This window comes from Sinocyclocheilus anshuiensis, unplaced genomic scaffold, assembly GCF_001515605.1.
Source record: "Sinocyclocheilus anshuiensis isolate Anshui unplaced genomic scaffold, SAMN03320099.WGS_v1.1 scaffold624, whole genome shotgun sequence".
NCBI classification, from domain to species: Eukaryota; Metazoa; Chordata; class Actinopteri; order Cypriniformes; family Cyprinidae; genus Sinocyclocheilus; species Sinocyclocheilus anshuiensis.
In genome coordinates, this window is record NW_015554128.1 from 522,102 (window position 1) to 547,558 (window position 25,457).

At 38.3% G+C, this 25,457-nt stretch overlaps 1 protein-coding gene across 1 annotated transcript in view; it reads right to left on the reverse strand.

Annotated features, from left to right (window-relative positions):
• The window catches only part of LOC107670216 (furin-1-like), a 119,775-nt gene that overhangs the window by 24,102 nt on the left and 70,216 nt on the right, over positions 1-25,457 (reverse strand). The window contains exons 3-6 of the mRNA XM_016462749.1: positions 20,995-21,093; positions 14,661-14,756; positions 11,628-11,756; positions 8,660-8,736 (exon numbers count right to left, since the gene is read on the reverse strand). Of these exons, the coding sequence (XP_016318235.1) occupies positions 8,660-8,736; positions 11,628-11,756; positions 14,661-14,756; positions 20,995-21,093 (401 nt within the window). The remainder of the gene's footprint in view (positions 1-8,659; positions 8,737-11,627; positions 11,757-14,660; positions 14,757-20,994; positions 21,094-25,457) is intronic.

The window sequence follows — 25,457 nt, forward strand, 5'->3', positions numbered from 1 at the left end:
TGGCAGTGTCCTGAACTCAAGGGCTTAATGGGTATCATTACGAAGCCGTGGCACAGTCGAGGGTAGGGGCAGTTATTTTACACAGTGATTTTCAAAAGAAGTCATAGCACCATAACACAACCTTTCAATCCAAACACAAACAGTCCTTCCTGACAAAAAAGGGAAAAGGCTTTCCTTCTAAAGTCAGGAAAAACACCAAGGTCGCTTCTCTGGCAGCTATTCAAGCATAAAAGCAATCAAACTATCATTTACTCCTGAGTGTAGACAGCACAGCCTGAGCCTGTCAATTTGTAAAAAGTTAGTGTTTGTTCTTTAAATGACGTGGGGAACACACACCCATTAATTTATTTGCAACGGTAATGGACAGTGACTCAATCCTGGGTTTTGTTTCATAGCTGAGTCCACGTAATGTTTCACAATCAGATTTTACTCATTCGGCACCTCGTGACCAGATCAAATCTACGGCTTTATAAACCCGAAACCTTATTCCGCACGATTAGAGTTCCCTACCACAGAGAAAGCTTTTTTAACAGAGATGCTGTTCAGCTAATTTCCCTTTCACAGCTCAGCGAGGTGCAAAAACACTGATTCAGATAACTGTGGTCTCTGTATTTTTTAAAGTGCCATGAGTCACAATAACGCTGACGAGCTCAAATGATGTGTAGTTGGGGAAAAGAATGCGAACATGTGATGCAATAACAAGCATCCTTGTGTGCCTTTACATAAATGATGGTTCAACCATAAATGTGTAAAAAGATGGCGGTGGCAAAGTGTTAATTGATTGGCTACACATCAGCATCATACCGATGCCACAACTGGCCTATATTCATTAAAGGGATAGTTAACCCAAAAATGAAAATTCTGTCATTAATTACTCACCTTCATGTCGTTCCAAACCTGTAAGACCTTTGCTCATCTTCAGAACACAAATTAAGATATTTTTGATGAAATCCGAGAGAATCCGAGCCTGGTTAGACAGCAACAGAACTGAAACGTTTTATGGCCCAGAAAGGTAGTAAGGACATCATTAAAATAGTCCATGTGACATCAGAGGTTCAACCTTATTTGTATGAAGCTACGAGAATACTTTTTGTGCGCAAAGAAAAAAAAAAACTTCAATATAAGCTGTTTTTAGACTAATGAGAAAGTTTTGAGTTCTGAAACTTTTGTAGTACAATGACCTCTTATTATGTTAAAAGATCAAAGGAATTTTGATTTCTCAGTTCATGACCCTTTTAATTTGTGTTCCTAAGATGAACAAAGGTCTTACGACATGAGGGTGAGTAATTTTTGGGTGAACTATCCCTTTAAGATCTCTGTTCACACCTATAGAAGTGATTTCCTAGAGAAAGATTCATTGGAAAAAGCTAATTAAAAATGAACATTTTCACACTGTATTATGAAGTGACAACCTTGTGGGAAATCTGTGAAATACTCTGATCAAGGGAGCGATGTTAAAAGAGCTGGAGAATAACTGCTGTAAGCCTCCATCTGCTGGGTCACCTCTTTTAGACAGTTTCTTAAAGGGAAGGTTTACCTAAAATGATAAATTCAATGTGGTTTTGAACCCCACTGGTGTTCATTATATGGACAAAAGCATTTGAAATATTATTTTAAATATCTTTTGTGTACTGCAGAATAAAGTCATACAGGTTTGGACTAATATGAGGTTGAGTAAATTATGAAAATAGTTTTTTTAAAGCATAAAGTGAGCCAGGAAGTGTTTGTGGATGCAGCTGCTTACCTCTTAGAAGGAAAAACAACATGGTGGACAGGATCACTTTCTTATCCTCTCCCCTCCCTGTCCAACATCAATTTAGGTGCAAAATTACCAACAATCTTAACCTTCCCCACGGAGACCGCAATGATCTGTCTGAGGCCCACCAGGGAGAGGCAGAGAAGAGAGTGAAAATGAACTTGAATGGAAGTTGAGTTTCTTTTTCCATCCCTGCCAGCAACAAAACTACCACACTGAAATCAGGACCGGAGACATGCTCTAATTCTTTCTGTCTCCTTGTTTTTAGCCTTCTATCGGCTTGTTTTATGTTTCTTTCAATTCCCTGATTCATGCATTTACAATTCCCCCGCTCAGAGGCATAGGGTGCCCTTGAAAACTTGTGATGAGTCAGTGTACAGTACGCTGATGGAATCCGTCCATGTGTCGTAGAGTAGTGCATCTCTATTCCTCTCTTCAATAGGCTTGAATTAGGAAGCACTCTAAAAAGGATTAGTGCATTTTCCAGCCAGCTAAACTCAGCCCTCGGGCAGGGTTTCGGAAACCACATGTCCTCAATGATAAAGGGATATGGAGGAGGTAGAGAGTCAGCAAGTAATAAAGAGACAGTATCTCAGATAATGGCATGAGAAATGAGAGGGTGACGGAAGTGGCGGCGAAACCTTCGCCAGCTCTTTAACGCAACTACAGAAGCACATTCCAGAACTCAGAAGCGCCATTCCTAGCCTGAAGTCCCTGCCATGGTTAAGTCTCCAGCTTCAATTGCCTGGCTGGCGTGGAGCGGCGGATGCTAGGGCAGATTTCCAGCATCTCTGATGAGATTCCAGAGGCCCGACAGTGCTGGAAAGGCAGGCTGACAGGTCTGGGTCATGTGAGGCGAAGGGTTGTGTGGAGAGGCAGAGGCTTCGTGCCTAACCGTGTTATTTAGACCTCTGGCTGACAGCCACCTTACACAATCCATCCATCACAGGTGTTATTAGAATTAAAGAAAGAGAAAGGAAAAGGAGGACTTTTAAGGTCTTGTTTATTGATTCAATAAAGCTAACGAGACCTGGATATTGATGTCCAAAAAAAACCGAAGAGTCTCCAAGCTGACTTCCACCCAATTCCAAAAGATTAGTAATTTAAACACCACAATTAAGACAACAAACAAGCAGGTAAACAGCGCATATAAATATACATTTGAAGCTTTTCAGAAACATTTACTGATGCTTGCCTATTCCAAAGTCTGTGCCACAATGATAAGGTTCTTGTTGCTAAGGAATTACTAGATGGTTTCTAGGTTGTTCTTGACCAATAGTACAAATCTGTTCTCTTTTAAAAAATAAAATAAAATAAAACGCTATAACCAAATCACACTACTGTAATGTATAGTATGAAAAATGGATATCAATTTAGAGATCTGCTGTTACATTTTACAGTTTGATTAAATTACTAATGTTATTAAAGATTGATTTTTAGATGACTGCAAAGGTAATCCAAATGTAAAAATAAGCTAAATGAGCATGCATAATTACATTTCAATAAAACATTTATTGAATAAAATATTACAATTCCATATTCCATATAATAAAATAAAACTCTAAAATAATTGATTTTAACGTTACAACTGAATCACAATACTATAATGTATAGTTGAAAATGGATATTCATTCTGTAATTTTCTAAATATTACATTTAAAAGGGTCATCATTATTTTTTTATTGTTATTAAAGATTAAGTTTTAGATTATGGAAAAAGTAATCTAAATATAAAAATAGGGGAAATGAGCACACATAATTAAAAATTTAATTATTTTTAAATAAATAAAAATGTTAAATTAAAAATATTCAATTCAATTCAACATACGTTAATTTGGAACCACTGGTTTGAATGGCAAATAAAAAAGCCAAATACAAGTGTATAAGAACAAGTATGGGCCATATTTTCAACTAATCCCACAACAGCAAGCACATCACTCACTTATCACAACTACAGCACAAAGTGAGATAGAGCGAGACGAAGAGAGAGACCATTTATGTCATTCCAGCTCTATGTCTAACGCCAAACCATTTCTACCACTTTTATTTGAATTTGAATAAGCACTTTACTGTCCAACCGTCATTGGCAGAGAGTTCATTCCAAATGAACCAGACCCACTGAACATTAGTGTAAAAGCTTCAAATCCTGGAAATGTGGAGTGCCAGATGAAATGGGTTATGGGGGATCTGATTTAAGCAGGTGTATAAAATTGTGGCAATAAAAACAAAGTATTCTCCATCCTCCTCCACCTTCTTCAGTAGCTGGATGAGTATCTAACATTAGCATGACGCTGCCGAAATGACGCAGAGCTTTCAGCTCACTTGCACTGCCTGTGTGGAATTGGTTCAAAGAAATGTAAGCAGCGTTTTGTGGATATTAGCCATCTATACGTAGCAACAAAGAGAATATGAAGGACGTGTGAAAGAAATGAACTCAAACAAAAACGATGCCCTTCAATACAGGAAACTGTCTCCCTTTGTCTCGGTGTTTGCTTCCGTCTCTCTCTCAGTAGATATGTATTGAAATAATCTCTTGGTGCCATGCTCTGAGAACTTATCAAAGAACGGCAGCTGTCTTTGGATCAGCGTATCATTCTGAGCACCTGGTGATGTCCCGTAGGAAAGAAAATTTGATCTATTTAATGTGAGATCTCAATTGTTTCTCCTAGATAGAAATGAAGAGCAGATGGAGATGCATCTTCTGCTTTTTCAGTTTTTTCTCCTGAGAAAAAGACTCTCATATGTGTTTCCTCTAGAGTTTCAGAAGATATCATTGCAAAGCACTGAAGCTGAGCCGGTTGACAATGCAAGTCTGGCTGGTTTAGTTAATTAGTTAAAGGGATAGTTCACCCAAAAATGAAAATTCTGTCATTAATTACTCACCTTCATATCGTTCCAAACCCGTAAGACCTTTGTTCATCTTCAGAACACAAATTAAGATATTTTTGATGAAATGCAAGAGCTTTCTGACCCTGGTTAGACAGCAACAGAACTGAAACATTTTATGGCCCAAAAAGGTAGTAAGCACATCGATAAAATAGTCCATGTGACATCAGTGGTTCAACCATGTTATTTATAAATTAAAGGGATACTCCACCCCAAAATGAAAATTTTGTCATTAATCACTTACTCCCATGTCGTTCCAAACCCGTAAAAGCTTCGTTCGTCTTCGGAACGACTTTATTCAACAATTCGTCTCCTCTGTGTCTCTCTGCATTACCGTAGCGCCATTTTGGAGAATATTCGCTAAACGCAAGCAGCGTACGCTTTTCTGTGTAAGCCGCGCTGCACGGATGCGCTGTTTTCATTCAAATCAAAGCATAAATACACGTAGAAAACGTATCCTTGTGTCGCGGCTGACACAGAATAGCGTACGCTGCTTGCGGACAAAATTGTCATTTTGGGGTGGAGTATCCCTTTAAGTCCCCACCAGGATAGAAAAACATACACACACACACACACACACACACACACACACACCTCTAGCAGAGTTTATTAGTAAATGATGTAGAAGGCATTCTTTATGGATAATTTATTAATAAATCTAACCCAAACGGGACTTTTAACAAAAGCAAAGTAATATGCATTGTTTGTATGGAGAAATTTAATTAACATAGAGGCTCAACTAGTGAAATATCACTCAGAGTGAAACACAATCAATCATAAAAATGTCAATGTGAGCAACCGTGGAGGACAAGGCATCAATGGCAAACAGTAAATACATCTCTACATATATGAGATTACGTCCATAAAGTGTGGGAAAACTATACAAGAACTATTATAACTGAATCAATGCTACAGATGAATATAGGCACTACAACAATATAATATGAAAACCTTTTGAGCGTTGCTAAAGATTGCATTTAACAGTGTTGTTAAATTATTAGTATTACTTTTTAGATTAGCTTTAAAACAGCTTTTAAAAAATAGGGCATATGAGCATGCACACTTTGCATGAACACAAAACTTTGGGGTCAGTAAGACCTTTTTTTTTAAAAAAGAAATTAATACTTTAATTCAGCATACTTCTATTCTTAAATAAGGATGCATTAAATTGATTAAAGGTTACAAAAATGCATTTATAATGTTACAAACGATTTTTATAAATACATTTCTATAAACAAATGATGTTCATTTGAACTTTCTATTCATCAAAGAATCCTCACGGTTTCCACAAAGATATTAAAAGGGTCATATGATGCTATTTTAAAGATCATTATTTTGTGTATTTGGTGTAACAGAATATGTTGACATGCTTTAATGTTCAAAAAACATTATTTTTCAAATACTGTACATTATTGTAGGTCCTCTATGCCCCGCCTCTCTCAAACACGTCGTTTTCAACAAAGCCCCTTCCTTTGACAAGCGCAGTCTGCTCTGATTGGCCAGCTGACCCAGTGCATTGTGATTGGCCGAACACCACAAGCACGCGTCGGAAATGTAACGCCCCTTACCATAATCGCGAGCTTCAAGCTTTCTAAGTAAATATCAAGACAGTTAATAACGTTGTTAGTTTTACCATCAGTTCAAGCCCGAAAGGGCAACAGAGTAGCGTGACAGACACAGTGATGATGCAGTACACAAGCCAAACCAAATCAGCACATTTCTGAAGGATCATGTGACGCTGAAGCTTGGAGTAATGATGCTGAAAATTAAATTCACAGCAATAAATTCAAGTGCATTTAGAATATTAAAATAGAAAACAGCTATTTAAACTTGTAATAATATTTCACAATATTACACAAATAAATTCAGATTCTTTCAACATTAAAAAATCTTACTGACTCCGAACAGGAGTGTATTCATACAATATCAACTGATACAGTAAAAAATATGAGCCGATATTGTACTGATACATTGTGCATCCCTACTTAAAAAGGAACTGAATATGTTAATGATGAAAGAATATTAAATCATCTTATTCCTATTATTCTTATCTTGAGGGATTTTAGGACAATCATTAAGGACAACAAAAGCATCATGAGAGTTATGAAGTGTTCATACAAGTCTGATGGTGACCAAAAATGTGCAAAGTTCTTTTATAAAGAGACCGCAGAGAAAAATACAGAGTGTAGCGTCTGGACCAATCAAACACACAATTTTTCATTTGATTTAACAAATCAGTTATTCATTAGATGAACAAATCGTCACAGTCCCCTCACCCAATAAACTGGATGCCAAGATGTCTGCAACGACACCAGGCCCAAAAGCCTCTGCTTCTAAAAGCACTGGTAGCCATCTGTGCATAAAAGCCATGAAGCCAACAATTACTCTTTAGTGTGGACACTGATGCCTGTGTCAATAATTAGACTATATAGAAAAATGTGTTTTTGTCTTCAAATGACGCATGAACGCTCCCATTTAATCACAGCGAAGCGCTTGATGACTCTGCCGTGTGCTTCGCTCAATAGCCGAGGCTCCAATTCATCTCAAGATTGGGTTTTACAGAGGACTCACAGAAGTAAAAACAAGTCGCCTTTCATAAGAGAAGGCCATTTTTCGGTTGCTCTTTACAACATATAATTTTGTTGAGAATCCATAATGTGCCTTTCATCTGTATGGAATAAATCCCTCTGATGTAATCTGCTTTCTATGAGACCACCTCAACGTTTCGGCTATTGACACAGTCATGCATATTGCTTCTCATTTCATGGACTCGAAACCGATTCAGTTCTGGATAATGATCTTGACAGCCAAGGCGTTCAAGATGTGCTGCACTTCCTGTGCACCGGGTTGCCGAGGTGTGGGGATGGATTCCCCCTACTTTCCTTATTGACCATGATATGTGCGTGTCTGGACACTGAAGGAGATACCGAATTTGGAGTCTTTACTCTCCATCCTTCTGCTGCGAGATTCTGAACAGAAAAGGAAAAAAAACAAGAGAAAGAGCTCTGGCAGGAAGCCCAGAGTGCAAGAGATTTGAAGCAAATACCCCTGATGGCAGAGCAATGGGCTGCTGGAAGATTTCAGGGTGGAGGGATGAAGAAACGGTCTGGGGGATAAAGGGGCGGGATGGGTCTACCCTCCATTACGGCTGATCAAGTGATGCTTAATAGCCATGAGTCTATCAAAAAGGAAGAGTAAACATCCAAACGTCTTCAGTGCACTAAATTAAATCTAAGCTGATTTACAGAGCAAGAGGAAAATAAGACAGAGGACAGATATATTGTAGATTGTCCATCTCTAAATAGTGCTCAAAATGCTCTTCAAACATAATTATGGAAAAAAAAATGGAAAGTGCCGCGGAGAGTGAAATACGACAGAGAGGTCACTGGTGGGTTAATTTCAACGGTGCTGCAGCAGGTGACTGATTGCTGCTACATGATAGACAGAGAGACAAAAAGAAAAACAGACAGAAGTAAAAGTCAAAGGAAGTGCTCCCTATGGAGAAACCGAAGGCACATTGTGCAGTTATGAGATTTCCTCTAAAATGCATTTTTCATGAGTATTTAACAGCCGTTGGTGCACGTCTCTGAACGGCAGGTGCTTCGCTGACTGCATTAAACCCACCATACAACGCGGCTCCAAACCACTTTCACCCCAACAAAACACTAAGCGCTGCAGTTACTTGCTGTACATCACAACTTAAATCAGTGCACCAAAGAGGAGAGAAGCAGATGCAACACCTAGCGAGCTGCCTACCTTGATCAAATGCACCCAAAATGCAATCTAGGTAGGTGGCGTGCTAGGTTTTCAAACACAGACAGAGTTAGCAGTACGCATGTTTACACAAGACAGATTCTGGCTCTCATTACCTGAAAGAACCTCTAAAACATTTACAACCAAAGAGCTTCTGCAATATGGCATGTTTGTTGCAGTCTGACAGATTTGGCAACCCTGCTGTGGATGCAATGATTGGAACGACAAAGAAAAAGACAGGAGAGAAAGAGAGAGAAATCCGTACCTGTTGTCATTTAGCTGTGTGTATCTGGGCTGAGGGTCTGGATCTCTGTCATTCACATCATAACTGGCGTCGGGATCCTTAAAATAAAACATAAAATACACAGAGGATTATATTGCAACACCAGAGCTCAGGTTTTGTGCTGTCAGAAAGAAATACATTGAATTTCTTCTTGCATTGCTTGGATGCACACCTACCTAGATGGCATTTGTAGGCACTCGAGACATATTTGAATATTCAAATTAGAGGTATGCAAAACTACATATTTTAATAATCAAGTAGTTAGTATAATTAGGCTAATTCAGGGTTATGTCCACTGCACTGATATGTTTCTTAGGGAGCGAACTGTCTGCTGATATGAATTCAATTAGTAGAGATGGTTAAGGTGAAATGCCGCCACCCCCTGAGACACCTGAGGCAAGAACAATTTAAGCAGAAAGTATTTTGGGAAAGAATGCACAATAAGGATGAACAGAAATGTTTGGTAACCCCAAATACCTTGTAGCGTCTGCATAGAATCATGCATGATCTTTGGGTTTTATGGCTTAAGAGACCCTTTTAGCTTTTGACATTTGCATATAAATTACAGTCCTGGTCACAGACTTTACTCGAAGATCTAATCTAAATATTTATTATTAATCATAACCAGTTATAATTAGTCATAAATATTTCCCTTTTGAGCTGATTTACTACAACCTCATGAAGCCACTGTGAAGACTCTAATTTCTATGCAAACCGAGGTAAGTTTTCATAATCCCGACTGTATTACTGAAACCACATTTCTACTGTGCAAAGTACAACAGGAAATGATCTATTTGTGAATCAGGACATTAAGAATTCAGTGAACCAGAAATGTGCAAAATTACATATTAGTAAAACTGACTAGTAAGTGGGCCATCTGAACGACTCATCAATGTTAATGAAGCCCTGTATAATTAGACTGATTTAGGGTCATGTCCACCAAACACAGATCAAATGCTTTCTTACGGGCTGCTCGTATAATATGTATTCAGACAGAGCGCAATGACATGAAAGAATGTTTTGAGACATTTTTAATGCGACGCAATGGCCAAAGATGTCCATCTGCCTGTGTTCAAAAATGAATTATTAAAAATAGCACTGACTGCACAGCCTTTCTAATACATAACGTTCGTTATGCTATGACATAAATTTATCATCAAAGGCAAATTAGTTTGAACAAGTGGTGTTTTGATGGCTGTAGCAGCAATGCTTTAAATGATATAAATTTAACAAGACGCAGCTTTACGGATAAAGAGTTGATAAGTTTATTTAATGTTGTAGCCTCTTTGGTTGCATTTATTTGAACAAAATACACTAAAACAGTTATATTTTGAAGTATTATCAAAAATGCATTTTCTATTTTCATATATTTTAAAATGTAATTTATTCCTGTGACACAAAGCTGAATTTTCAGCATCATTACTCCAGTCTTCAGTGTCACGTGATCCTTCAGAAATCATTCTAATATGCTGATTAGGTGCTCAAGAAACATTTCTTATTATCAATGCTGAAATCAATTGTGCTGCTTAATATTTTTGTGAAAATCGTGATCATTTATTTTTCAGGATCCTTGATGAATAGAAAGTTCAAAAGAACAGAATTTACTTGAAAAAGAAATCTTGTGTAACATTATGAATCCATTTACTGTCACTTTTGATCGATTTAATGCATCTTTGCTGAATAAAAATATTTTAAGGCCCCAATATACTTCAAACGAAGTTAGTTTTCGTTCTTCATTTGGGGGCAAAAAGAAGTTCGAAAAGGCTGAGCGACGGTATACTGTTTCCGAACTTTCCAACACCCCCGCGCTGCTGGAGGCGGGGTGTAGATTAATGTAAACATGTGTCGCGACGCTCGCGCGTATCCCCTAAACACAACAACGATGAAATGAAGAAGTATAGGCAATCTAGGTGTGAGACGGGCCCCAATGGTCAGAATATTATAGACAAAAGAATAATGATTAGCAGCAGTTCAGAGTCAAGTATCATGTTTGCATTTCCATTTCCAACAATTCCATTTCCATAATCAGTCCTTTATGGGAAGTGTGAATGGCTCATAGTCTGAAAACTTTAGCATGATGTGAAAAAAATATTGGAGTCAGTTTGTTACTTAATTTTATTAGTGTATTAGTGTTCATTTATTTTATTAAACTGGATAAATTGTTATACCTTTTTATATTTTATGTGGTGTAATGATTTACTTTTGATAAAACAAAGGTTTATTATTGTATGTTCAGTTGGCATTTCATTTATTGTATACCCTTTAAATTTGTTTATTGAAAGAACAACAACAGCAGCAGAAGCAGCAGTATGGTGTAACATTTATTTGAAACACATGTATTTGGTACTTGCTACCTTATATCTTTACTCTTTCCTTTCCTTGTTTTCATGGCTTTGGAAAACTTGTCTTTTTAAAATACGCTTTTTGCATAACTCCGGGTCGTCGACATCAAGCTTCGTTGCAATTTCTTTCTAGGAATTAAATGCTTTCTCTGAATCTTTAAAGTCTCTCCGCAAGTGATCGTACAGGTGTGGATATATTTGTGCCAGCTCAGCTATTCGACACTCCAGTGTATTCATGCTGCTAGTGACTAGGAGATGTTGTTCTCCTGTTGGACCTCCGTGGAATGGGAAACGAACCGGGAAAAAAAAAAAATCGCACGTCAAAGAAGGTGGAGTTTCAGAACACACCCACCGATTGCCACGGACCAATGGAAGCTCAAAGGTGTTTAGGAGCCAAAACGAACTCCCCCAGAAATTTCGCTTTGGTCAGCTGTTTCAAAACGAACTTCGTTTCGGCCTGATTTTGTTCGAAGTGACATCATATCAGTTCGTTCTTTGATTTCGTTTGAAGTATATCAGGGCCTTTACTCACCACAAACTTTTGATATATATTAATAAAGTATATTATTGTTCATTCTTCAAAATGTTTGTAAAAAAGGATGGCTCACATAGTTTCTAGCTAGATCAGGGTGATCTTTCTCAATGCCGTCATCTAGAATGGTCACGACCACTCCTCTTCCTGTGAAGCCCTGAGCCCAGGCCTCCTTCACATTCAGGTCTCCATGACTGGGATTGTACTGCAAGAAAATAGATTTTTAACCATTAGTCAGATGTTACATGCAAGTTCACTGGAGGCAGGCAAAACAATAAATTATTCTTCAGTTCTTTTATTTCCCTTCAGCAAAGGCAAATATTGGACTCTGTAAAGCTTCTGTGTGGCACAGCAGAACATGAGCCCTCCGAGCTATTCTGGAAAGGGAGAGTTAACAGAGTATTTGACCAAGACCTCCCAGTAGGGAAAAGCCCACCTGCAGCACTTTACACACACTGATTTTTTTACCCTTGCCACTGAGAAAGGCCCAGCCGCAGGAGCTAATGCTAATGAAAGATTACTGCTCACACAGTCACACACTTTCTCCTCCCAGATGGCAGCCCAGTTCCCAACAAGGTGTGGAAACTCATTCCTTTTAACCCAACAGCTTTTTCCCCAGCGAAGTTCTTGTCCTATCTTCTTCTCTCGCTCTATTTCTTTTCCTCACACTTTGCTTTATGCTAAATGCCATCTGTTAAAACGGCACAGCAGAATGTTTCATTCAGTGTTGAAAGATGAACATTAAACGTAAATGTGGAAATTGGGTGCAGAAATACAATAAAAAACTTCAATTGGCACGTCTTCAGATAACGGCCCCCTTCACAACCTTCTCTCCCCCTGACAAAAAGCATAAAAATAAGCAGACAGAATCAAATTGCTCATCGTTCTGTGGTGCTTCTTCAGAGTAAACAACTTAAAAAGCAGCCATTCCCTTGTCAACAATGATACAATCTCCATTTTCAAGTATTAAAGTACAAAGCGCTTGCGTTTCAGTTAATGTTTGACAGTAACACATACAGATGTGGCTGAAAAGAGGTTGTGAAGAAGCCGAAACTTTAACAGATTAGTATGCTAATGTAAAACGGCAGCTCTCGCATTTGTTTTGTCATGGGTGGCCTAGGATGCTCTTTGGTCGTTTGGTTCACGCATTAATATGTTTTGGACTAGGGCACACGCTCTGAATACAGAACAGAGCTTTAAAAGCTGTTACGCAAACAAACACTTGAAGACACACCAATGTGAGTGAGTATTCATGCACACACCCACACATCGTAATTATTTTGTGCAAGTTTTGTATGAACTCAGTGAGTCAGACTCATTCTGAATCTGTCATCACTTAATAAAATGATAAAAAATTTTTTGGCAAAGGTTAATATGATGTTGTGTCATCTCTGTCAGTGAACGTGACTGTCAATACATTAGCTCACTTCACTTTTGGTTGTTCTCAGTGTGGGCATGCAGGTCACAGGACTAACCTGAATAACAAATATTTATAAATTCATGGCTTATTTATGCCACCGATTCATTTGACAACAAAATTTGCAACTTATTTCACATCTGTGATGTATTTCAGAGTGAAACAGAAGATTCTACAGGAAATAATGTAGGGCAGGACTTGTGTTGTCCAATGTGATTTGATAGGATATAAACACACTAGGCTGTAATACTGTTGGACTTTATCTGACTTTTTATTCATATGAAAAAAAATATGAAAAATTTCTTAATTGCTATTAAAACAATATATAGGGTTATTTAGGATTCCCTAAAAAAACTTGAATGTATGTTTATTTGACAAATATTGACTTATTTGTCTTGAGACAAATCGTATTTGTCTCTATCTACACTACCATTCAAATGTTTGGAGTTGGTAAGATTTTGCTTTTAAAAAAAGTATTTTATGCTCACCAAAGCTGCATTTATTTGATCAATTACTCTAGTCTTCAGTGTCACATGAGCCTTCAGAAAACATTGTAATACGTAATATGGCTTTACTGTGCAAGTAAATGTCTTTACTGTCAATTTTGATCCATTTATTGCATCCTTGCTGGATAAACATTCATATCTTTCAAAAAAATCTTACTGACTTTTGAACAGTTGTGTATAATAAAGTTATCTATTATTTTTTAGTGTGTATCTATTATTTTTCTAGTATTTTTTAGAAAACTTTCATGCATACATTTAATAAATTACCTATTTTGATTAGTTTACAGTCATTTAATGGATAAATTATTCTTCTCCCAAACAAATATAGTATAGTGCAGGATTATACCCAGACTGTTCACCCAAAAAGTAATATTTTGATTTTTTTTCTTTTCACTTTTATTTCTATAAACTGAAACTCACTGGAGTCCATTGCTGTCTTGGATCCCATTGACTTTCACTGTATGGGCAATAACAGTTTTAAATACTTAAGTGCTTTGTACAAAGAAAATCATACAGATTTGTAATGACATGAAAGTGAATAAACGATGACAGAATTTTCAGTTTTGAGTGAACTACCCTTAAAACCTTTCAATATTAGTTCATAAGTCACCTTCATATTTTCAGCATGTATTCTTTCTTTGTGTTCATCACGCTTGCTTTATGTGGTTAGATGACTCTTTTCGAATTGTACTTAAATGCACAGAATCACCTCAGAGACAACATTCAGTTCACTTTAATGTAGCTTGTTACACTAGAAACTAGGGGAAGCTGGGAAGATCCTCTTTTGAACTCCTTGGTTGTTCTTGCCAATCAGATCCACCCAGTAGCCTTGGTTAGGTCAGAAAAGTTGTTTCAGAGGCTGAGAAAGTTTTTAAATTGTGATGAAAAATTCAGAAAAAACATGCACGGACGTATCACCCACAGTAAGAGAGGAGACATTTAATAACCAAGTAAAAAAGTATCTATTTTGATGTCATGTCATTTTGAGACTATAAGCACACAGAATACTGTTTATATATTTCAAAACAGACATGGGGGATTTAGAGCGGGAAAGAATCAGAGAGAATGTGAAAGCTCCGAGATCAAGGGTGGACTCCTTTTTACTGCAGAAGCACTTTAGACACGTTGCATTCAAAAGCTGAATGTACAACCACAATATAAATATATACAGTAGCTTTTCACATACCAGGTACCACTGCTGGGGGAATTTTGGATCTGTGGGTTCAATATGAATGTCTCTCTTGTGTCTTCTCTTGGCAATCTGCTGCTCTGCCCAAATCACCTGAAAATAACACACACACACAGATTAGAGGCAGTATCTCAAATATTACACACCTACATCCTTGTAAATCACACTCATCTCTATTTTCACCTTTAACTAGGGATGTACGTCCCTTCTGCACAGCTTGTCCTCACTCTAAAAATACCCACATTTCACACTAACCCGCATTGTTCTTTTCGATCTGCTGTGTTTTATAGCATTTCATTAGGTATGTGTATGTGTGTATGAAAGAAAGAAAAAAAGAAAATCTCTTTAATAATAATATCTAATAATGATAATATCTCCTAGATAGCAATATAGTTTATTCTGAAAATGGCTTCTCAATATTAATTCTCTATATCTGGAAAGACTCCTAATCTGCATTGAAAAGTGAGAGTATATATGAACTCAAACATTTCTCATCCAATTCTTCCAAACGATCTGAGCACTTTGATGCACTTTTACTGTATGTTGATGACTGACTCATTTGTTGCTATTTTTATGTCTAAGGGAATTTTAGTTGAAACATCTGAGACAAACACTTACATGAAACTGCACTTAGAACTGCTTTAAGTCTATTGATCTATCAAAGATCAACCTCTGAGCAATAAACAATGTCCTCTGGGCAGGGTTTTTTGTGATGGGATGGACACGGCTAACATACAGCGCATAGACATTAAGATTCACATCTGAGGTATTAGCAGCGAAGGCTGAAATCTAATCAGGGACCAGAGACTTATGGACGTCTGAAGTGCTCTCTGCAAAACAATTGTTTTAAATGAGCTTAAAGGTCCACAGGGTCCCTGCCTCATGTACAGGATTAATTTTTCTCTTTACAAGAGTGCCCACTGATTAAATCGATTAACTCTTGCCTCTTCTCATTCTTATGCCAATTCTATCAGCTTCTCAAAAAAAAAAAAAAAAAAATCCCTCAAGGGTTAAATTAAAGGATTGGTTAGAAGAAGCTTCTTTCTTGGAAAAGACACCTGTACACCAGTGTGGCGTTTTAGCACAAAGCATCGTTTACATAATTACACGTGTGCTTAGAGGTTGTAATTTACTATACTGTCTTTTTTATTTCTGTGTCAGTAGGAAGAAAACAATCCATCTCTTGGTTAATGGATGGGTGGGTTGGGCTCTGTAAAACAACATATATGTGACCCTGGACTAGAGGGTGACGGGAGTAGATTTTCAAACCTCTCCCATCCCACTCCCACAAAAAAAAATCCCGTTCCGTCCCAATCCCACGAAAAAACTGGGGGAAAATCCCGCCCTGTCCCAATCCCGGAAGAATGACTCCCATTCCCTCCCACTCCCGTGTTGTGTTTTTTTTTTTTTCTGCCAATCTGTCAGTTACAGTGAAAAAATACAGTACAGATCACTGCATGCCCACTTTAGTTGAATAAAAATCCAAAATGTAGTTTTTTGTTATTTTATTGAACTGAAAGCCAGCTTAAACAATGCACAGTGTACATTGAACACACATTAAATTTCATGTAAATCATCCATGCTAACACACGTTTTCTATTTGATTTTTTTTCCCATTTGAAAGTAGACATTTCACTCTCTATAGATATATTTTTCATACGCATCCTGTTTGCTTTAATTATTTTACAGAAGCACAACGTTTCGTTGTTATTCTGAGTGCACACAAATAAACAGAGTTTTTACAGATTCAAAAGATGTATTACTTTGTTCTGTATGACCAAAAATTACGGAGTATTTCAAGAGCAAGTGAGCGCACCGGCGCCTCCATCTGTCCTGCAGTGAGCTGCTATTCAGCTTCCACACACACTTGAATAGCGCACATTTCTCTAGGTTAACATTAGATTGAGCGGCCATGTAAAGTTGTTACTACATGCATCTTTTAGATGAAAAGCCATATTTGAGGTCGATGAATGATAGGTTAGCTTTGGTTCTGCCCGATGTACACTAGCTATATTACCACATAGACCAGCCGTTAATGATCTGTCCGTCACGGACTGCGTACGTCATTCACTTAACCAGCCACACCAAAGCAAACAGCAGGAGAGCATAAAGGAGACAGGGCAACTAGAATTGAGTTCAAAATTAAAATATACAGTTTAGAAAAAAAATAAAAAAATACAGTTTAGAGTTTATTTATATAAAAGGTATATTTGTGTATAAAGTTGGGTATCATAGTGTTATGATAAAAAAAATAAACCCAAGCGACTTAAGACTGGTTTTGTTGTCCATGGTAGAGGCTGACATTTTTTTGCGTATCCCGCGGGTCACGGCAACTTTATTACGATTCCCGGTCCCGCCCACTCCCGCTGACATTTTTTCCTGTCCCGTCCCAATAAATTGATTAATAGTGATTTTGTTTCCCATCCCGCGGGATTCCTGTGACCCGCGAGATTCCCAAAAAAATGTCAGCCTCTACCATGGACAACAAAACCAGTCTTAAGTCGCTTGGGTATATTTTTAGCAATAGCCAAAAAAACATTGTATGGGTCAAAATTATCGATTTTTCTTTTATGCCAAAAATTATTAGGATATTAAGTAAAGATCATGTTCCATGAAGATATTTTGTAAATGGCCAACCGTAAATATATCAAAACTAAGAATTTAATTTGGACAACTTTAAAGGCGATTTTCTCAGTATTTAGATTTTTTTTGCACCCTCAGATTCCAGATTTTCAAATAGTTGTATCTCAGCCAAATATTGTCTTATCCTAACAAACCATACATCAATGGAAAGCTTATTCTTTCAGCTTTTAGATGATATGATATAATGATATAAATCTCAATTTCAACCCTTATGACTGGTTTTGTGGTCCAGGGTCACATATACTCAATAGTCATGACATCTTTGACTGCACATACTACATACTGTCCAATTTGCAACCGAATCACTCGATTGGAGTGTTTCTTTTTTCATGAATAAATTAAACTGTCTGACAAATGAAACGAGTAGATGGTCTGATTGATGAATGGAATCAGTCAACTAATTTCCACAATTAATTGCCTGTGATTACTCCCTCACTCAATGAGCGACTCAAAATGAGAACCGTTGTTATATGTACTTTTTAACAATAAAAGCAATATTTACGTGCAAACTTCTAAGCAAGGCTGCACGATTATGACAAAAATCATAATTGTCGATTATTGCCTTAAAATTGTAATTGCAATTATTAATCGTAATTGTGTAATCACAATTTACATTGAATGATGTTTATACCATTGTTTGATGCAACTGAATGCCGTATTTTTATATGAAAATAAACAAGCTGAAAACACTCTAACTCAAAATTTTTCAGTGCTTTTCTATAGTATTAAGCCTCAAATGTCAACTATACATCGGATTAGTTTCTTTTTTAAATTATAAAAAAAGTAAAAATATAAATGGTATTATAGTGTTATACTAAAACTAAAATGAAAACAATGGAAACACCCTTAAGATAACATGTAGAAAAAAAAAAAAGCATCTTAAGCACACAGAATAACATAAGTGGACTTTGAATGATTAATTGCCGCTTTGAACGATTACGTAATTGTGGCATCCATAATTGTAATCGCGATTAGAAATTCAATTAATTGTGCAGCCCTACTTCTAAGGTTAATAAAATTAAAATAATTTGACTAACTTTTTGTTAATATGACAATATGTAGTTAAAGATACACCCATAACAGTTTTAGTGTAATAAAAATAAATATATATAAAAATATTAAAAACGGTATTACTGTGAAAATTATTGCAATTTAAAATAATGGTTTTGACATGCTTTAACTTTTTTTTAAACATATTTTAAACCTTATTCTTGTGATGGAAAAATTTTCAGCAGCCATTACTCCAGTCTTTAGTGTCACATGATCCTTCAGAAATCATTCTGAGATGTATCAAAAAGTTAGTAGGAAAAATTGTTATCAATTGTTGTCTACAAAACAAAATGTAGATAGCAATATTTCGTGCCTGTTGTCATGACAACAGGAGCCAGCTAGCATGTGACAATGTAATGCAGTTCAAGTTAAACCAAAGGCTCACACACACACACACACGTGTACACTTGAAATCCTTTGAGTGAGTTGTCCTTTACGTCCTTGTTTTACAGTAATACATGTATCATGAAAACAGCAAATGTGGAGCAAGGCCAGGTCAGATTTGGAGGAAGAATGCATTTCCTGTTCCTTTCACATCTTGCTGCCCTTCAGTCCACAGCAAACTTCTGAAAAGTCCACTTTGACTTTTTGCGAGCGAATTAAATTCTGGTTTGCGAGGGAGAAGACCTACTCGTACCTGCATTCAATTTTGTATGAATTCCCGTCGTTGGAGGGAATACAAGCAGCAGCCTTCTGAAATATGCTTCATTAGCATAAAACCATGCTGACCTTGGAATGCAGAGCAGGCGATGTTTGTTGTACGTGTGAGGCTTGTGCCAAGATGAACCCTGGCAACAAGAATGCCTGACCCGCCCTGCATAAATAGAGGCTAGCACACAAGAGAGCAGCAATCCAGCTTGTATCTTCCCCTCTCTCGTTCTCCGCTGCCATGGATCAGTGTTAGGAGTCATCCGGTCTCTTCTGCTGGCGCCTGGTGGGCAGGTGGGGTCTGGGAGGGCATCAATATTAGCCGTGTAGTTGGATCTCCGAAGTGTGCACAGAGTTTTAACTAGCGTCTGAAGCTTCAGAGAGTGAAGATAAGAGGCTTGTCAGCAGGAGATCTATGGAAGGCCTGCAGCCAGCGGCCCCAACATGCAGTCGCTCAGGATGCCTGTGCTGCTCTCAGATTAACTTATCGGCATAGCCAGAGTCCTGCACTTCAGTACTACCAAACACACACCAACAACACCTCACACACACAAACCAATAATCACAGTCAGTCACCCATCTGAGACTCTGGCCCAACTACTTTGTCATGGTATGCTAATGACAACTCCTCTCCTCTCATCTGGCCTCCTCTTGTATCATCTCCTCTCCTAATGTCTCATCTGTTCCCCTCCCTTATCATTTCTCTTCTTGCTTCAGTCCCTCTCATCTCAACACTTCCTGCTTTGTGAGTTCCTCTCCTCTCTTGTCCCATTTCATCATATCTCCTCACATCTTGTCTCCTAACTTTTTAATTTCTTCTCTTTTCCTTTCTCCTCTCCTCTCATTTTATCTACAACCTTCTTGGGTTTTCTCATCTCCTCTGGTCTCTTGTGTTCTCTTCTTCTTTCCTGTTGCCTGGTCTTATCCCATTTCCTCTCCTTTCACCTCTTCTAGTCTCCTTTTTCTCCTTTCCTCTTGTCTCATCTCTTTACTCCTTCCTCCTCTCCTCTTGTGTCCTTTCATCAATTCTTGTCTCCCCTTCTATCTCTTCTCTTCTAGAATCCTCTACCCACTTCTCCTCCTTTCTAATTTCCTCTCTTACCATCTCATGTGTTCCACTTGCTTTACATTTTCTCTTCTTGCCTCCATCTCGCTCATCTCATCTCTTTCGGTTTCGTCTGTTCCTCTCCCATCTTGCCTCATTTTATCTTGTCTCCTCCCATCTAGTCTACTATCCTTTCATAGTTTCTGTTTTCCTCCACCACTCTTCACATCTCCTCTCATTTTATCTCTAACCTTCTTGTCTCATCTAGTCTCCTTTTCTCTTCTCTAGTCTCCTGTTGTTTCATCTCATGTCCTCCTGTCTCCTTTTGTCTCTTCTCCTTTCCTGTCTTGTCTCATCTCTTCTTATCTCTATTTCTCTCCTTACCCAAATTTTTTTATCTCTTCTCATCTCTCCCCTGCTATCTCTTTTCCTCTGCCCTCTTCTCCTCCCCTCTCCTCTCTTTCAATGTGGTTTCCTCTCCACTCCAAATGTCTCATCTGTTCCCTCTCTTCTCATTTTTTCCATTTCATCTGTTCTCTTCCTCTCTTTGTGTTCCCCTTCATCACATCTCCTCCCATTTTGTCATATATCTTTTCATATCCTCTCCTTGTATCACTTTTTTCCTTCAACTCTCCCTGTCCTCTTTCAATGTCTTCTTTCATCTCTTGTCCATTCCTCTTGTCCAATCTCCTCTCCTCTTATTGTGTTTTCTCTTCTTCTCTCCTCTTTCTCCTCTCATTTAATTTCTTCTCATCTCCTTGTTATCTCTTCCCCCTCCTATCTTCTCCTTTTTCCCCTTTTGTTCCTTCTCTCATTTCCTCCCCATCATCTCTTCTAGTCTCATCTCCTCCCACCCTATATTTTCTTTACTTCCCATCTCACTTCTCCACTTTGTAATCTGTACAGGCATGTTTGTGAGTGACTTTGCATGTGGCTCGTCTTTACCTGTGGCTCGGAGTGTAGTCGGACATGAACCCCGCAATGGCCGGACAAAGATCTCCTCACCACACCCCTGTGTTGGAAATGATAATAATCCCCAAAAACCTGTGGACACACAGACGCACACACACAGAGGTGATATATTAGAGTGCTATTGCAAAGGAGTCGTGTCTTACCCGCCGTACAAGGTCATATGGTCTTACACTCCAGAGGGAAACACACTCATTAACTCCAGCACCTGCTCACAGACCTGGCCATCTCTCTCTCCAACACACACACATTCAGAGCAGAGATGCAAAGGTTCAGCCGCATACATTTATCTCTTATAGTCCTAATACAAAACACGGAACAAATCCAAAAACACACGCACACCCTAAAAGAGCTTCCCACTGAGAGACAAATTCTGAGAAAATGATGAAAGGTGGGTTTTCTTCATAACACACGCACATGGTGACAAGTGTGAAGTATTTCTTTACAATTTCAGGTACTTTTTGCACACAAAACAGAGCAAAGTGCACACAGTTTAAAATGTCTAATGGCGAATAGCAGGAGGGATGGAGAAGAAAAGATCTGACTCTCTTTCATTAATCTGATACACAGAAGCTGTAATTTTGTTGTGCTTCGGTTCAATAAAGCAGCAAGCAGCACATAGAAGCTGTATCTGGACCGCCACACACTGATGTGTGGGATCCGGCGCTTAGCTGGGCAGCTCGTTAAACTTGTGTACTTTGAGCTTGTGTGTGCGTATGTGAGAGAATCATGCCTCTATCATTACTCATCTTGTTCTGTTCCCAGTAGAACGCTGAAAGCAACTTCTGGCCGAATACCCACACACTTCTTTCAGAAGTGACGTCAATGAATAGATCCTGCACTATACAGTCAAGTGTCTCCTTGCTAAAATGATGTTCATTTATCAAAATGCTTCCCTGCTGGGCTTCTGTTCCTCTGACACTTCACTGCAGACGGCCTCTCTTGGTTTCCTTTGCCATCTCTGTCTCTTTTTCACACTCCATGTACTTGTGATGATCAATAACATGACCTCTGCTGCCATCATCTACTTGTCTCACTGAAACTACAGAGGTGTCCCCTGGGATCATACGGGGATGGAAATGCTTTCTGAAACCAGCAGGACTCAGCGTGAATGTCTGAAGTGGGTAAATTGGGTAAATTCATACCCGGTGTTCTGAAACTCTCAGAAAAGAAAATCACAGATCTCATAAATATCTCAGTTGTTTCTCCTAGACAGCAGTCAGAACAAAGCAAATGGAGACTTTAGCTTAACCGTCTCTAGAAAAGATCTCAACAATGTCACAAACTGTGTCAGCTGTGGCCTGTAATCAAAAGTCAACCAAGTGTTGGTTTGAATCTACTGACAAATTACTCCGTGAATCCATCAGAGGTTAGAGAATTAGTATCTTGTACCATGCATTTTAAATAAATACATACATACAATTAAACACAATAATAATCAAAAATTAAAGTAAATTAACACTTCATTTAGTATTAGTATCTTATTAGCAGAATTAGTATGTGTATCTGCTATCTGTTATTTCTTAACTGAGAGCTCCATTAAGCCTCCTGTGTTATAAAAGAGCAACCTTTGACCAATAAAGTTTTTCCCTGATCTGCCTCAGTGTGGCGGACAGGGTCTGCAGGACTTGTGTAGCATGTTGTTAACTAGGATAGGGTCTAACGCTCTGGCGGCTGAGATCAGCTTCCAGCTTTTACAGTTCAAATCACACTGCATGTGCTGTCAGATGTGTGACAGAATTCACACACCACTTCGTTTCGTCCTCTACTTCTTTTCACTCTCTTTGTATACTCTTCAAATCACAGTTATTCTGTTTCTTTCACCTACACTAAGATTTTAATACCACTATTGTGTGTATAAGTGTGTTTGTGAGCATATTCTAGCATGTGTGTCTGAGAGAGAGAGAGATGGGGATGGATAAAGATGGAACCAAAAAGAGAGATGGAAAGAAAGATGGATAAAAATTAACTTTGATCTACAGAAGAAGGGAAAGTGAACATCATTACTCTCTTTGGCCTGATGTGCGAGTGTATAATTAATAAACTCTCAGACCAGAGATCTGAAAGAATCGCTTGCTTCTCTCAGAGCCCATTCCTCTGGACATGACACATACTGAGAGACTGTGCCTTTATTAGACCTAAAGATTGTGAGGATGCTTTTATTGGCAGTCTGCTAACACAGCACACCCAGATGGAGGAGTTATTGGACTACAAGAAGGAAGGTTCACACACACAAACCTTTGAGAAGTGAGGCATATTTGTTACCACAGTACTTTACTGCTGTAATTATGGCATCCTGTAAAAAGAACATCAACTTTTAAAAGGGCCATATTCTACACTTTTGTATCAGTTTTTGTTAGTCAACTTTCCTGGCACTTTCAGGACCATTTTGCACACTCTCTTTGATCCTTGGACCTCAACAGGCTGTTTTAGGAAAAATCCTGTTTTCTATGATATGACTTCTTAAATATTTAATTTAGACCCTCTTTAACTCTTTAATTTAATTTCAAATTGATTTTCTGTGTCATTTAGGGTGAGTTTATCTGAAACAGATGAAACCACTATAACAGGCTATCACTGCAGTCTCAGTCCTTGAAAGGTTATATAGAGAATATTGGGAAAACAAGAGCAGTAATGTAGACTTTTGTCATTTTACAAACATAAAGACAAATGTAAAACAGCGTCAACTAGGGTTGCACCTGCTCGCTATTACATGCCTCAAAGGAAAGATTTGATGCCTCCAAACTGGCAAACGTATTAGTTTTTTCCCTGAAAATTATTTATTACATCAGCCAAGTACCTTATAAACACCATGTCTCAGAAACTGCATGAAGACAGCCAATCAGCATCATGCAATATGCATCAGAAAAAAGTAACAAAAATTCAGGAACATAGCAAGGAAAAGAAAGAAGAGAGATATAAAAAAAAATACAAAAAGTCTAATTGGCTTTAGCTACACTGGCAATTGAATTTGCAATTCTCCAAATAGTTAAAGCTCTCCGCTCCCTCAAGCATCCTTTTATTATTCTAAGAATAACTCTTTTTCTTTCACCTGCTTAAAACTGATTTTCAGGGGAGCAGTGCTCATGTTTAGCAAGTCATTTGAGATGTTTTCATTGAATTAGACCACTGATGTAACCAGCTCCAGCACTCCCAAACTGAGCACCACATCTCATCTTAAAGCCATGCAACAGCTATTGATCATGTATCTCACCTCCATCATCAGTACAGTTGCATAATTGCTTTACATAATACCACGAATCAATTAAAATAAATTTTTCATAATTGCCTTTGCAGTGGGTAGTAATGAATAGATTCGTTAGATGCAGGGACATGTGGGGAAAAAAAACAGTTCTGGGAAATCATCATAACAGCCTTTGCTGCCCACTGAGCTCCAAAGTAAGCGAAGGAGCCACTTACGTTGAGCTATTGATGTTCTACGGCTAAATTAAATTCAGAGGAGGCAGCACACCTTAGGAATACAGAACTGTAGCAGAAATGGCCTTCGATCAGTAGGAATCTTATCAAACATCCTTTTCAAATCCTGGTTTTCGGGGGAATGAAGGGAGTCAAGGCCTAGGTGAGGGACGGAGGAGGATATTGGCAGTGTATCTGTGGTTTCCGTTCTTTCGACACAAAGTTGTATTACAAGCAAAGGTTCAAGCAGAGTGTTTTCATATAATTCAAATATCTGATGAAAAATCTCAATAACTTGTACTGTTAAATAAATAAGATTTAATATTAAAGGGGACATTGGATTTAATTTTCACTTTTTTTGCATTTAGTTAGGTTTCTGGCATGTCTGACTGCAAGAAAATCTAAAAAGAAAACACACAGCCAGTTTGTTATAGCCTGTATGTGTCATCCAACCAGCTGTTTCAATTTGCAGCCGGTTTCTACGTAGATAGCTACCTATTTGAATAAGACCACCTCCGAGTCATATACGGAGTCCAAGGCAGCAATTCATGTGTCTTGTGTGGACATGCCCCATAGAAGTGAGGGGTAGGGTGAGCAGTAGCTCATTATCATTTTAAAGAGACATGCACCAAAATGGGTCGCTGTGAACGGAGCTGTTTTTGAGAAGGTAGAAAGGGTTTTACACGACTATTGAGGAATTTTAACCAAATTATGTTACAGACTAGGGGTGTGCAATAGAGCCCGACCGATATATCGTTTAACCGATATTATCGGCCGATATGAGCCTGTCGCCGATATATCGGTAATTCGGGGGATCTCTTCAGCTCGAGGAACCCTCTCGAATGCAAATTGAGTGTACGTCTCGAGGCCCTCTGTTGAATGAGACCACCCCCGCGTCGATAGCCCCCGGGGTTCGGGAGTTACGGGCGGTTAAATTCGCGGTCTGGCGCCGACCAATCTAGCGATCCCGGGGGGCTACCGACGCGCGGAGGGTGGCGTTCGAGAGGGCTCCTCGAGCTGAA